The 15,856-nt window shown below is 37.4% G+C and overlaps 1 protein-coding gene across 1 annotated transcript; it reads right to left on the bottom strand.

Moving 5' to 3' along the window:
- Positions 1-2,037: 2,037 nt before the first annotated feature.
- On the bottom strand, positions 2,038-15,833 carry lgmn (legumain). Its single transcript, XM_037747366.1, has 14 exons — positions 15,686-15,833; positions 14,118-14,282; positions 13,671-13,768; positions 10,328-10,409; positions 10,131-10,207; positions 9,934-10,009; positions 8,208-8,270; positions 7,980-8,046; positions 7,280-7,398; positions 6,586-6,675; positions 5,979-6,185; positions 5,612-5,782; positions 3,046-3,113; positions 2,038-2,570 (listed from the first exon to the last, which is right to left on the bottom strand). The coding sequence occupies exons 2-14, from the start codon at positions 14,259-14,261 to the stop codon at positions 2,528-2,530; spliced, it is 1,305 nt and encodes a 434-aa protein (XP_037603294.1). The 5' UTR covers positions 14,262-14,282; positions 15,686-15,833; the 3' UTR covers positions 2,038-2,527.
- Between the last annotated feature and the right edge of the window lie 23 nt (positions 15,834-15,856).

Raw genomic sequence — 15,856 nt, 5'->3', positions numbered from 1 at the left:
TTATAAAACAGGTTTAAGAGCGATATAAATACTGTTAAACTATCAAAAGGCAGAGGAGCAGAGTACCGCAGAGACTCCGGCCCTGGAGACCAACACTGTTTAACAAGAAGGGCTTCACTAGATGTAACTTTGCGGTTTTGGTGCTTCCGTGTAGTTTATGTTGGAGTCCTGTCCTAATTAACTAATTGTACTATAAAAATAGGCATTAATGAATTTGTTTACAAATGTATTTATTAATCTATGAATAAATGGACTAAATTACAAAGTAATTCAAATGCCAATTTTTATTGTACAATTAGTTATTAATCAATTAAATGCTTTATTACTATTTGTGTGACTCTTGTGGTCCTCCATATGATGATATAGCCAGTCATCAGTAAAGACAAAATCCCCAAAATAACTTCCACACATCATACTTTTTAATTTTTACATGCAGGTCAAAAAGTCGCCACTAGATAGCGCAATTTCATTATTTTGCGTGGAGTTTTATTATTCAATGCAGCATTTGTTATTTTATGTGTGTGATGATGTACATCCGTCAATTAAAATAATATATAAATAAAATCTACCCCAAGCCAGTCAGACAAATCTGTGGCACAGGGACTAATGACAAAGTTTAGTTGGGTTTACAAGTATTTAGTCATAAATAATATTAAAACTAATTACAAAAGGTAATAAAGATGGTGCTTGATGATAACTTAAGGGAACACCAGTGTTATTAAAATTCATCCTGAAAGGAATTGAAATATGTGTACATATCATGTCAAATCCATCCAGTGGATCTCAACATTATTTCACTGGGAACCACAAATGTGAACCTCATGGTGGCGCTAGAGGAGCAGTCAGGGGATCATCCAAGTCATTAGGATTTATTGCCTGTGAAATATGAAGATCTGGACAAAATTTTGTGCCAATTGATCGAGTGGATGTTGACATACTTCACAGCATAAATCCTTTTCATATTAAAGGTCCTATATCATGCTCATTTTCAGGTTCATACTTGTATTTTGTGTTTCTACGAGAACATATTCACATGCTGTAATGTTAAAAAAAACAACTTTATTTTCCTCATACTGTCTGCCTGAATATACCTGTATTTACCCTCTGTCTGAAACGCTCCGTTTTAGTGTATTTCAACGGAATTGCAACGGAATTACGTTGCTAGGCAACAGCTTGCGTCCATGTTTACTTCCTGTCCGCTGATGTTATTTACATACACTGCAACAGGAAATAAACTGGGACACATTTAGAATGTTTATGTTTAAAACCGTGTAATGGTCTAAATATTGTATATTTGTGACATCACAAATGGACAGAAATCCTAAGGAAAATCAGAAATCAAACCTTAAACTTGTTTTATAATATAAAATACCTGAAAATTTCACTTTTTACAATATGGGACCTTTAATTAAATATGAATCTTATTTATTCCGGTGGTTATTCATCTTTTCACTGTAAGTCAATTAAAGTAAAATTACGTTTGACATGTACATCACTCATTTGCACATTGGGCTAAATTCTCAAACCTGGATACATTTTAACATTGATACCAGGCAATCACATTTGTTTCGTTTGTCATTTGAAACTGTGCCCTGTGTTTATTTTTTATGTACTGTTCCATACATACATAGCTAAGACGTAATCAAGGCATCACACTGTATAAAGGGGAGGACGAAGAGGGTATTTTTAATGTGAGTGTATTTGATCCCCAGTTGGATCGGGCCCTAAATGTGCTTAAAAAATCCTTCTCACAGAAATAAATATCCTGTAAAATGTATCAGGAGTTTAAACAAGCTCACACAAAAATCACACAATCCCCATAAAGCCGACAGCGGTTCATGGTAAAGGAGGATGTGTGTGGGTCTAACTGTCTGTCAGGCAGAGAAATCACAGCAAAATAGGCTTAGCCAGAATTATTAGGACAGCATACAAATCCTCTTCTGAAGACTAGCTACTGTTGATATGTGAAGAATAACACCATGTGAAATATTATCCCCAAAAGTGTGTAATTCTGATATTAAGGAATAAGAAAAGCAATTTTTTTTAGCAGTTTTGGTCTTTCGGATTTATTTCAAGATCCCTGCGTTACAGCAAAGTCTCTTGAGGTTCAACAAACATTCAACGTTCAGTGGTACGTCCTTTTTACATGTCAATCAATCATTCATGCCAGGCCGTCCATACCACAAATAAAACTCATAGCAAAACATATTAATTTCATGTTATTGTCGTCAATCCTATGATCTAAAAAAAAATAATCAGAAGCAGTAAAATCTCATTCACAAACCTTTCACAGTGATCGTGCAACTCATCTTAAAAACAAGTTTAAAAGTTCTCGGTAAAATCAAAAAAACATCACAAGTTTAAAAAAAAGAAAGAAGAAGTATTAGTGTGTTGATGAAACAATAATGTCAACTCCATGTCAGATTGATTCCTAAGCAGTGCAAAGAGAAGCTCCGTCTTCTCAGGCCTTCTCACACGGAAGAAGCATTTTGATGGGAGACTTTCATGGATTTATAGAAACCCCTTTTCACTTGCGGAAATAACACACGGAGTCCATGGCTAGCTGGATGCTGCAGAGAAACAAAACACAACTTGTTTCAGTATCAAATATTCACATTTTAAAGACAAATAATGAACTTAAAATGTACAGTTTTATACAGATTAAACAACAATCAGATTACTTCTTATCCCCCACTGTTGAACAAGAATTGAGGAGGTACCGAATGTCATTTTTTTACATTCATAGTTTCTATTGAGGTTTTCGAATGAAGCTCACTACCTTTGAATCGTCCCCCACTTTAGGGTGAATCCAATCTTTAAGCCCACTCTTTTTTTCTGCATATGTTGTACTTTTTGCCATATTATCTATATTAACTATATCTTTAAGTTATTAATAATAATAATAATTAGAATGTCAATGTTATGAATGAAGTTTCTAAGCTTCAAACTATTCGGTACATCAGAATAAGAATCATAAAACCACAAAGACAACTGAAACAGGCAGGTCTAAAAACAGTGGTTTATGAAGTGGGAAGTGGATCTCACCTGTTTGCAGAGTATCCTCTCTCACAAAGGTTCACCAGAGCGTAGAGATGTCTCAGAGCGTATTCATACTGAAACACAAGAGGACGTCACATGTCAAAGAAATGTCCCCACAGTCTGTGATACTAAACTGTTAATAAACAAAGTTAATTTCCCCCGGTCGTATTTGTGGCACTCCAAATGTCAAACATTTCCAGAGAAAAGGGAAACAATAAAACACATACAGCTGCTTGGAAGTACCCAGGATATTATTGTAATTAAATAACGATAAAGAAAAAGAATAAAAAAAACCCATCCTTTACATACTTCCTGTAGCAGGACTGCAGAGTTACTCTCAGGCCACCATTCCCCATCATATATTTACATCTTATTTCTGTTTTACACTCATGTGGAACTAAAACATATTCTCTACTAGGGCTGCTCTGTTCTACCTGATCTGATACCTCTTTGATGGATCTTCTTTTCTTTATCTGCCTCATCTATTTTATGATTCTGGATTCTTTTTTACTTAAATACAAAAACCAAACAGATGTCTCATATGTAAAGAACAAAATTCACAAGTTGTCCATGAACAGATACAGATACAGTCTGCCGCTATCCACACAGGAAAAAAACACTACAGATTATAATAATAAGATTATCATAATGCCTTAATTTGAATGGTATTTGAGTTATCAGTATCAATTAAGATAAATATAAATAACTAAATAAAAATTAATAGCTACAATAAACCATATAATTATATTTGTGAACAGTGTAACATCATCTAAAGTGCAATATTTGCTTGTCCGTCTCTGCTACCGTCACATCCACTTGACTTCCAGCCATCTATAAGTCATGGACCACTTTGCTTTAGTAAGACATCTTACTTCATATCAAACTAGTCCTCCTATTTGTGTCACTGTACGGAACTGCTCTGATGATAGATTGTTTCAGGTCCCCTTTAAGACCAACTGACACTGCTAAATTTGTCTGATGATTTCCGACAGCAGGACTTGAATCTCACAAACACGCACTAACTCATAAACAGGTTGCATTTATCAGGTTGAAAAATGTGATTTACGAGTTTACAAGTTTGTGCAGTTAAGTTTGGTGAATCCGACTTGGGACGCTGGTACTCACAGAAAAAAGTTTGAATAAGATAAATACATAAAGTCATGGGCCTCATTCACCAATTTCTTCCTAAGATTGTTCTTAAATGCGTTCTTGAGAAACATCCTAAGAAAAGTCAGTCACTCATTTTTATTTTTTTTTTAAAAGAGCTCTTACACAACTTCTCTTGACAGAGTACAGTATTTTGTAAATGAGGTGGATATAGTGTATGAAAGCAGTGCAAATATTGGTTATTGTTATCCTGTTTTTTATTTATTTAATTTATTTTTATCTCTAGCGTTTCTTGTTTGGAAATAGTATTCTTTTCTTTCTTTTAGATATTTAAAAATATTTATGTCTGTCATTGTTAGATGGGTTCCTTTTAAAAGCCCTCAGGGTTTTTTTTTTTTCAACCCACCTGTGCATTTATTTATGTTATTGTATATCTCTTCTCTTATGATTTATTTTACGCACAAATAAAGAACTGAATAACTAAAAGTCTACGTCAGATTCATGTTCTTAAACCACAGAATTGTTTGTATCGGTGTTCTTATAATAATGAATCCTATTCCTCGTGAATTGAAAGTGTGTGCCACCTGATTCTAATTTAGCACAAGTAAACACCCTGGCAATCCCCATAAAGGGCATGAGACTGCAGGGCCAGGTGCACACACAGATTGTGAAAAGAAAGCTTGAGAGAATTAAGTCAAGAATGCCCAAACAAAAGCCTAAAGAGGGTGGAGCACCGGCCTCCAAATGCCTCCAATAAAAAACTTCAGTAGTTCTGAAGTGGAGGTACTTCAGCACGAAGCGAACGCCAAACAAGTCGTCATATTTCGTAGCGTCAGTAGTGGGTATAAAATAACACAATAAAGGACGCATGGGATGCTATTACTCGTTCAGTGTTGTAGTGTTAGTGTAGGGTTTATTTTAGACCATAATGCTTTGTAAAATAATGAAAATGATTCTTAAAAACATAAAAAAAATGGTGAAAATATTATTGTAATTTGAATCATATTCTAAGAAAACGCAATAACCAATTATTTTGCACAAAGTGTGTAAGTTGGTGAATGAGGCCCCGTGTTCTTGATGAGGCCTAATGTGTTAAGGCATAACTCAAGACATACAAGCTTATTCTGCACCCGCTGCTTACTGTCAGTCTCTCTGGATTACAGTCAGCTGAATGCAAAAAGGCAAATGCATGTAGATCCAAAACCTACTGATGGTTAACCTACGCCAGATCTGTTTCACAATAAATGTAAAACGGATCTACCATTTCCTCTTCTGAAGCAGAACCAGAGTCTTGACACGCGAGTAAGTTTCCATCATCAGCTACAGATGAATCCTGCCAAAAACTGTGACTAATCATCCGCTATGTTAACCACAAATTGTTCTAAATCTAATCTAATCTAATTTAAATTTGGATGGCACGGCTCCCGGTCTGGTCTAAATGAATGTGCGGGATGTATTCGTCTACCTCGGTTTTGTGCCAGTTGAAGCAGTTGTATTTGTAGTGGTTGACTGCAGCCTTGTAGCACTTATGCTGGGAGAGCTCAGCTCTTTCGTTGAGAATCTCCTCGGCCATGAGCTTGTTGCCGGTCACTTTCTCAACCACTTGGCGCATAGTCTCAGCCAGCATCTCCTTGACCTGAATACACACACACACACACGTATTCAGACACTGTTAGGAATCTGTAACATGAAAGCTGTCATGGTAAATTACGTAAATTTGTGCAGTTAAACTCCCTGATAAATCAGATTTCCATGGCATGAAAAGTCCACCACAGAGGACCTGAAACATGCAACATACCGCAACAGCACCGCAGGGCTTTTTCAATGTTTACCTTGTAGTGGGCATTGATCTCCATCAGCAGCCCTCTGGCAGCTATGATGTCATTGGAGGCCATCATCTTCCTCTTGAGGATGGCTAGAGGAACGTCGGGGCTTGGGATCAGATTGGGATTTGTAACTGGCTTCAGGGTCATTGGAGCAGGTTGGACACCGGCTTTGGGGCTACCCTGAAACGCTATGACCTTCATGTGGGCCAAAGTCTGTATAGAGAGCAAGACACTTAAGATAAGTGTCAAAATAAAGGCAGGAAACACACATTTTTCCCCCTCCACATCACTATTCTGCCATTTATATACACAAATAAAACAGTACCCAACCCCCCTCCTATTTTTTTCCGACAAGACAAAGCAACAGACATAATATTCAGCATTTGTATTTTATTTATTTATTTATTTATTTATTAAGTGCCAATTACCTGCACTGAAGTGGTATTTCATTTGCAGTTTGTAATACCTAGCAATAGTCTGTTTTTATGTTTATCTTATTTTGGAGCTTTGAGCACTTTGTGATTGCACAATATATGTGAAAATCAATGATAATAACTGAATAATAATCAACTCTACATTTCCCTCCTCAGCAGTGTTCATTTCATCCTCTCACCTTGTTTCCGAACTGCTGGACGTGGCTGGTGTTTGTGTGGTTCTTTACAATCTTGAACTGCTTAGACAAAGTTTCCTTGGTCAGGTCCTCCTGGAAGCACAAATGAAACAGAATGGTTGGAACTCATTTGTTTTATTATCTGTTAATGAAGTTCAGGTTTTGGGGATGTTTATACAGTATATTGTAGAGCCACAGGTGCCATCACTGCTTATGCAAAGTACCAAACCACCGTTGCTGCTGTTGGAAACGTTCACCACTTCCTTTTCCTGTTCCTGCCTCTTTGACAACAGGTGTTTGGAACAGCAAATAAACCTTTAATGGACTTCATTTAGTCTCAGTTGCTATTGAACGGTTTAATATCCGTTGGAAACAGAGTTGTAAAATTACCAATACTTTGTAGGAAAATACAGATAACTAGAAAAGGCAAACATTTCTGAAGGAAATTTAATTGCTTGCTTACTTTTGATAAAAATGTACACATGCAAACAAGTTGAAATGTTTTATTACACGGCTTTGTTGAATACTCAATTCTGATTGATCAATCACGGTGTTCTATGGTCTGTTATTTCTTTATAGCAGACCGATGCTATGTACAACAGACCGTTGCTATGGGCGCAGTTCTGAACTCAATTGTAATTTCAAAATCATAAAAAGATTGAAAAAAATACAACAGGGGGGAAACATCATCACCCACCGCATCGGAGTCCTCCATCCAGTTGACACTGTACCAGTCTCCCAGGTAGGTTTCCCTCTTCTCGTCATAGTAGCAGGCGTAAGACGACTCCTGCGAGTTGGCTGCTGTGGTGGCGTACACTGAAAAACAGAGATATATTCTCACGTTATGCTGTGTAATAGTTTGGTAGAGAATTATAATTTTCCAGTAGGCGAACCTAAACACGACTCACGTGTCTGCTTGACCGAGTCATACATTTCAAAGACAAGATCTGAAGCTCTAAAGGCCAGTTTGTGAACTCATTTAGAGGTAAATGTTAAAGTTAAAGAGTGAGTTCCAGAGAATAAACTGCTGTTTCACATTTGAACTTTAGATATCTCATTTAGTCATTTAAACTAAAAATAGGGATGTAAATTCACACAGTAAAACCAGAACCTTGATTCATGTTCATCACATGATGAGGCCGAGCACATGACAGAGTTGACGAGGCTCACAGATTACCACAAGCCATAATGCTGACCCCAGTGTTTTACTAGACACACAACGGGACTATAAAGTGAAGTCCACAAGCTGGACTGCAGTGCTAACCTCAGTCACATGGTCACAAGGAAAAGTCAAGTTCATGTTGTCGAGGATTCAAGCAGCTATTGATCGTTGCTGCTTCCTTATCTCTTGGGGTTTTTCGTGGAAAGTGATTCTGCTGATGTAAAGTTCAACTCACCGTCAATGTCAGCAGGGAGGTCTGTCATCATTGACCCGGACTCACATGCCTCGATGTAGAACACCATCTGTGAATGTGAGAGGGCAAAAAAAAGGAGAAGTTTTATGATATGATCTTGCAGCACAGCTACATCATCACCTGACTGGATTTTATCACTGACCTACATACTTAAAGGCATGTATACACATACAGTATATAAAAAAACAACAACAGCATGTTGCTGCGTACCTTTTTGTACTTCTTGTTTTCGTGCATGTATTTAATGGCGTCTTGGAGGTCTGCCACATTGAGCTGTAATAGAGAGAGGACAAAAAATACTTTTAATGTAACAGTTTCAGAGGTAAACCACCATGTTGCACTTGTGTACTTTGAACATCCTGATTTGGTCAGATTTACAGTCTTGTTTACTTTAAAGGGACGGTATGCACGTTTTTATTGCCAGTGTGTGAACAGTAACCTAACCTAAAAAAATTAAACCTTCCTTGACTTTCTGGGTTTCCTCTATCAGCCTGTAGACTAAGGCTGCACAAGTAATCAAATATTAATCACAATTTTGGCTTCCCACAATTAAATGAACATGATCGACTGCGATATTGATGTTTAAAATGCTCCACTCATAGAAAACTCCGCTGCATATCAAATCAAGCGCTCCATAAACTAACAGCCAGCCACCAGGGGGTGATTCAGATGTTTTGGCTTCACTTTTGGGGAGCCGTCGTGCACACTACAGCGACAGCCTGTGAAAAACCTTCCTGAATGTAGCGGCTGTAGTCCGGAGTAGAAGAGTAAAATACTGTAGCGCAGATGGGCAAAACAAAAATGCACTGAATTCAGGTGTAGAGGAACCTTATTTTACATCTTGTTTTGATGCAAAGATTTGTTAACTAGCAGGAAAAATAAATTAATAATCGTGAAAAATAATCATGATAATAATTTTGGCCATAAAGGTGCAGCCCTACTGTAGATTGCTTTTAATGTGAAGAATGCGGGGCGTTTTTTCTGGGAAAATACAACGGATCTCACGAGTGGCTTAATTTTCAGCTCCGCCTCAGGGCTAACAGTGTGCAACCATAGCTAACGTTCAGCTAGAAATGGAGTCCGCTAACGCCAACAAACGACCAGCCCCCACCACAACTCAGACTCCGACACAAACTCCACAGAAGCACAAAAAAAATCTAGGTTATATCTAGTGAAGCCCGTCTTGCAAAACAGGAATGTGACCGACGTTGGGGGAAAACTAGGATCAACATCGGCCGGACCTTCAATTCATGGAGGGACCTTCGTTTAGTTTTACGTATCAAAACGGACCCCGAGCTGGCAAAATTCCTATTGGACAGGTAAGTTAACCTTAATGCCACGCATGTGAAATATATTGTGGTTTTAGCTGTCAATCATGCTCAAACTCGTGTGTGAGGCATCACTGTTTTTAACCGATGCTCGCTCGCGTCTACGTAGTGCGAGCGCAAGCGCGAGCAACAGGGCGCTGACTGTCCTTGACTAAGCGGCCACAGGTGTCACTGTTAACAAGCAATTTCTGATTCTTACATAGAGCCCCTTTAATCATATTATATTTAACATTTTAAAATGAAAATTTGTAGAAAACCATGTTTATGTTTCTCAAAGAAAGGTGTCATTTTGGTATCAGGCTGTCTTGGTGTCTCATTGACACAAGTACCAAAACATTTTAAAACACTACTCCTAATGTTTCAAAGACTATCTGGCTCTTGATCTGTGCTTTATATATATCATGGTTTTGCTTTTTAAATACTGATCAAATGTTAGATTCATGTCTCTGTATGGTAAGGTATTGAATTATATAAACACACAGGACGGATCTTGAGAGAGACAATTATCTGACAACGCCAGATGGGCAACATAATAGTTTCTTATGTGTCTGTTCCAGTAAGCTCATGAGTGAACATTAGCAGGAAGCAGGAATTAGAAAAGTGCTCACGTCATCATTGGGAAAGGCCAGAATGCCAGGCGCCCCGTGGTCGGTAAAGTACACGAACACGTGATCCTTGGGGCCGCTGCCAAGACAAGCAGAATAAAGTTAGTTACAGATATGTTGATAAACCAGATTTTGTGCTGCTTTGATGTCACATGAGATTCACCACTCCTCTACTCTTTAGTTTTTATTTCATCACTTGCCTCTTCAACACTTTTCCAGAGCCACCTGTGGTTTTTCCGCCCTTCAGCACTGCCAGGAAGTTTTGTGGAGTCACATCCTGCAGAAATCAAAAAGTTTGATTTTAACACTCTTCAAACAAATCTATTTGAATGTCAAGAGCACTGCCAAACATTTATTTAAGAGCTCTTAGACAAATGTTACGCAATGAAGCACTCACATCCCCGGTGTAGTCTTTAGGAACTCCCTTGTACACATCTGTGCCGTTCGGCCTGTTGATTACTATGCCAGGGGTGGGGTTTCTGGGAACAAAAAACTATGAGTCAGATGTGCAGAAGGAAGTGAAAATAGCTGACAAACACTTGTCAGCTGGTCAGTGAATCATTCACCTGATACCCTGTCATCAGGTCAGAGTCAGAAACTAGAGAAAACTCCACTGCACTGCAGGTTTTTCCCCTTTCACGCCAAGAATCACTTTCTCTAACGCTCAACAACAAGGACTCTAATGTGTGGCCATCGATTTTTGCAGTCTGTGAGGGAAATCATGCTGCACTCTCGCCCGCATTGACTTTAATATAAGTTAGTTATTAACCAAAATTCCCACACGTGATAAGCATGTCAGACACACAGTCAAGAGTATGATAAAACAATAAATGGTGTATAACTTCTCTCTAAAACCTGACCTACATTATGTCAGCGTCTTTTGATGCAGGGACACATTGGGCAACACTAAAGTGTGTCTACAGTTAATAATAGCGGAATAGCCATATTCCTCAGCTATCATTGGTTGTTACTTAATAATTCAGTTCTGCAGTGGAAATAATCTACTATCTGCAACTTCTCTCTAAAAAGATATTAGTACTGTTTAGGGCTGCAACTAACACTGTTGATTAATCTGTCGATTATTTTCTCGATTAATCGATAACTTGTTTGGTCCATAAAAATGTCATAAAATGTCATAAAATGTCATAAAATGCCGATCAGTGTTTCTCAAAGCCCAAGATGACGTCCTCAAATGTCTTGTTTTGTCCACAACTCAAAGATATTCAGTTTACTGTCATACAGGGGGAAAGAAACCAGAAAATATTCACATTTAAGAAGCTGTAACCGACTAATTGATTATCAAAATAGTTGGCGATTAATTGAATAGTTGACAACTTGTCGATTTATCGTTGCAGATCAAGGAATATATATACAGTATATTGTTTTATCTGTCATATTACAAAGCTGGACAGTGCTGAAAGCTAATGTTGACTACAGTGCTGGAACGATTACTTGATTAGTCAATGGACAGAAAATAAATAAATCACTTTGATAATCGATTCATTGTTTAAAGGACCAGTGTGTAGGATGTAGCGGTTCAGTGCGTAAAGTGTGTATGTACGTCACATGGGAAGTGAGTGGTGAAGCATAAGCAAGAGAGCGGTGGAGCAAAACAGCGTTTGGTTTGTCCGTTCTGGGCTACTGTAGAAACATGGTGGAGCAACATGGCGGACTCTGTGAAGAGGACTATTTAGATATGAAGGGCTCATTCTAAGCTAACGAAAACACAACATTCAGTTTCAGATGATTATGCACTAATGAAAACATAGTTATGAATATTATATTCTATTTCTGCTAATAGATCCCTCTAAATGTTACACACTGGATCTTTAAGTCATTTGTTAAGCAGAAATACCAGACATACACTGGTTCCACCTTCTTCAATATGAGGATCTCCTGCTTTTCTGTGTTTTATATCTCACTATATATTGAATATCTTTGGGTTTTGGACTGTTGGTCGGACAAATCAAAACATTTCAAGATGTCACCTTTGAGCTCTGAGAACTTCTGATGGGGGTTTTTCACTACTGAGTGATTGAAAAACTAATTAACATGATTGATAGATGGTGGAAATTAGTGTCAGTTGCAGCTCTAGTTTACTATTTGGAGATCACATTGTTTTCCATCTTGGCTCTGAATTCTACTTAAGCCTTGGTCTAGACTTGCAATTAACTTTTTCATACATTCCAGCAGGTTTTTAATGATACAAGAAAGGTTTAAGTTCATAAATTATATACAGTAGGAAAGTGAAGTCCAACTGGGCCACTAACTGACAACACCCCCCCAGAGCAAGTGGACAATCATTACTGTTGAACACTGCTGTATGTCACAGTGTGTAACAGTGATCCTAATTCTGACTGAAACCGACAGATCTGCTTTCACTCCTGCTCTTCCATCCAGTCAGTAATTTAACTCCGAGTCCTGAAGGTGCACTAAAATTAGTTCCTTGTGACTCCTTTCAGTGGATCTCCTTAACTCAGCCTGTTATTGCTGCTGCCGCTCTGACAATGAACCACACAGCGCCGACATACCTCAGCGACATGAGAAATACCAACGTTGTGCGGTTTACAGATAGGGCTGCAAACCTCCACTCTGTTACATCGCTGTACAATCGTGAGTGTTTCTAGCAGAGTGAGACGTCTTCTCTCTAGCGGATCACGCCATATCAATTACAGGAGTTGCATTCTCCCAAACTTATCACTTATCATCAATAATTTAAGCTTATAAATTAAATACTTTTGAACCAGGATCTCTACCAGTTTTGGGATCAAGTAGCACATGAAAAATAAGTCAGATTAAGTAGCTGTTATTTCAATTGTTAAATCAACATTTAAGTAAAAGATACAAGAGCTACAACAATTAATTGATTAGTTGTCAACTATAAATTAATCGCCAACTATTTTGATAATCGATTAATCGGTTTGAGTCATTTTTTAGAAAGAAAAGTCAAAAATTCTCTGCTTCCAGCTTCTTAAATGTAAATATGTTCTGGTTTCTTTACTCCTCTATGACAGTAAACTGAATATCTTTGAGTTGTGGACAAAACAAGACATTTGAGGACGTCATCTTGGGCTTTGGTGAACACTGATCGACCATTTTCTGACATTATATACACCAAACAACTAACTGATTAATCAAAAAAATAATAGACAGATTTATCGACAATGAAAATAAACGTTAGTTGCAGCCCTAGCAGATAACTATATAACCATATTAAAAAGGGACTTAGATCGAGATCAGGGCCAAAGAAACTTGACCAGGACATCCCTAGCTGGAACCATCAAATAACTGGCAAAATATGACTGAAACAATTATCAAAATAGTTGCAGATCAATTTCCTGTCAATCAACTAATCAATTAAACGACTAATCGCTCCAGAGCTCTACTGACAGATAAGCAGACGTTAAGTAAAATATACATAGCTGACATCATCATTCATTAACTTTAGTGCTTAGTTCTATACGGCACCTCATAATACACTATTTAGGACAGTGTGGAACGCTGAAACAGTTATCCTTTAATTCAACTTTTAACTGAAACATGCAATACAACATGCATAAATGGTTTATAAAACATGCATGCTATAGCACATTTTCACAGTCTACTAATTTGCAAAAAGGGAAGAATTAAGATAAACAACTAACAGAAGTTACAATGTTTTTTTTTAACACTTCAGGGGAAAGAAGAAGTCTCCGGATCACAAAGATAATGCTGGACGGAAACAAAAAATGTCAACTCACTCCTCATTTTGTGCCAAGTCATCGTACATCATGACCACAATCTGCTCATCTGGGATGCCATTACCGTGGAGGATCTGGTAGGCATGGCATGCATCAGCCTGAGAGAAAGACAGAGGAAAAAAGAAAGAACAATAGAGGTCAGTTACTCATTACTAGAAGGCTGGAAAAACTGGATTTTGTGAAGGGGAAGTGGCTTATCTGAGAAGTTGATCTAATCAAACCCACAATGCTGATTGTAAAAATAACAATTGAGTCAGTTTGAACTTTATAATGTCATCACATTGTGAGAGTAGTTTACTGTTGTGCAGCTCTGAGAAGTTGAAGGCTTATCTGAGAAGTTGATATAATCAAACCCACAATGCTGATTGTAAAAATAACAATTGAGTCAGTTTGAACTAGATAATGTCATCACATTGTGAAAGTAGTTTCCTATTGTGCAGCTCTCACCTGGTGTCTGTAGTTGTACCAGCCATTAGAGCCAGCAACGATCACCGCCCAGTGCTTCCCACCGTCCGAGTCCTCCTGGGAGGGGAATGCATCCAGCAGCCCGAGACTCAGGCCGAGCAGCACGAGGAAGACTGCCTTAAACATCCTCGCCTTTCTGTGGGAGTCCTGAATGAATGACAGGGATAGTTTAAAATATATCACTGTTAAAATAAGTGTTTGTTAGGACTGTGAGGTGGCATAAAAAACACCCAGATAAGCATCAAATAACACAAATAACACGCCACCTGACTGTCTGGATGTCATTAAGGACAACACACACCCCAACAACAGCCTGTTCTCCCTCCTGCCCTCTGGTAGAAGATACAGGACCCCCAGGACTCTCACCAGCAGACTGAGGAACAGTTTTTTACCCCCAGGCCATCAGACTTTTAAATAGATAATTCATACGACACCTTCTCACACAAAAATATATATTATACTGTATATACTGTATATGTTCTTAATGCACATGTTCTTAACATGCCTTGTACAAAGTATTTCTTATATAAGAGAAGATAAGATAGAACTGTATTAATCCCGAAGGAAATTCTTGTGCCAGAGATTGCTCAAAAATACTACAAAATTACAACAAGTTCAAGTGTATAAAATAATAAAAAAGTACTATTTCTAGCTCCAGTGCCTAATAGAATAACAATTAAGTAAGACACATTTAGTAAAAATGAGTAAATAAGATAAGATAAGTCAAATGAAAAAGGTAAAGTAAGCTAACAAACTTAAGAAAAATAAGTAATATTGCACATGTTGAATATTAATATTACACACAATGAATATATGAATATATGTACATTCATACTTCCTGATATGTATATGTTCTTAATATGTCTGTATATGTTCATAATATGTCTGTATATGTTCTTAATGTCTGTATATGTTCTTAATATGCCTGTATATGTTCTTAATATGCCCTTTTACAAAGTATTTCTTATATATGTACAGTCATCCTTCCTGATATGTATATTATGTTCTTAATATGTCTGTATATGTTCTTAATGTCTGTATATGTTCTTAATATGTCTGTATATGTTCTTAATATGCCTGTATATGTTCTTAATGTCTGTATATGTTCTTAATATGTCTGTATATGTTCTTAATATATATGTTCTTAATGTCTGTATATGTTCTTAATATGCCCTTTTACAAAGTATTTCTTATATATGTACAGTCATCCTTCCTGATATGTATATTATGTTCTTAATATACCCTTGTACAAAGTATTTCCTTTTATAATTGTAATATAACTTATTATTTTAATGGAGCTTCCCAAATAAAAAGCATTTCACACGATTGTACCAGTAATATAAACACTAAACATCTTGTATCTTGAATCTTGAATCCTGCAAGTCACATGATGAGATCCAACAACAAGCTAGCTCAGCTGTTAGCACAACAATCTACCAAAACTGACTGTTTTTAAAGAGCTAATAACGCTACAATACTGTTATATAATAACATTTAAATACGCCGAGTTAATCCCAAGCGATTTATAAAGAGAAAAAGATATGTCTTACCTTTTCTTTGTTGGTGAAGTAGGAAGGAGACAGCAGTGAAGTGACTACATGAACCTCCTCTGCAGGACTCACTGGGACTTTTATATGTGACGTGACGTGACGTCGGGAAAAAAACGGTTGATAGGAATTCTACAGCAGCAGCCAATCAGAGAGCTCGGTGGCTCGGTGGGC

The sequence above is a fragment of the Sebastes umbrosus genome, chromosome 16 (genome assembly GCF_015220745.1).
Source record: "Sebastes umbrosus isolate fSebUmb1 chromosome 16, fSebUmb1.pri, whole genome shotgun sequence".
Taxonomy (NCBI): Eukaryota; Metazoa; Chordata; class Actinopteri; order Perciformes; family Sebastidae; genus Sebastes; species Sebastes umbrosus.
The sequence above is the reverse complement of the archived record's forward strand: the minus strand, read 5'-3'. Positions and strand labels throughout refer to the sequence as shown.

Bases quoted from the DNA above. Each gene is read 5' to 3' on its own strand.
- lgmn (XM_037747366.1), bottom strand. From the start codon at position 14,261: ATGTTTAAGGCAGTCTTCCTCGTGCTGCTCGGCCTGAGTCTCGGGCTG. The intron at 6,186-6,585 runs GTGAGAGGATGA...CTCTCTATACAG, and splicing joins TCCAGCAGTTCGGAAACAAG to ACTTTGGCCCACATGAAGGT. The intron at 3,114-5,611 runs GTAGACGAATAC...CTTGTGTTTCAG, and splicing joins TCAACTGGCACAAAACCGAG to TATGAATACGCTCTGAGACA.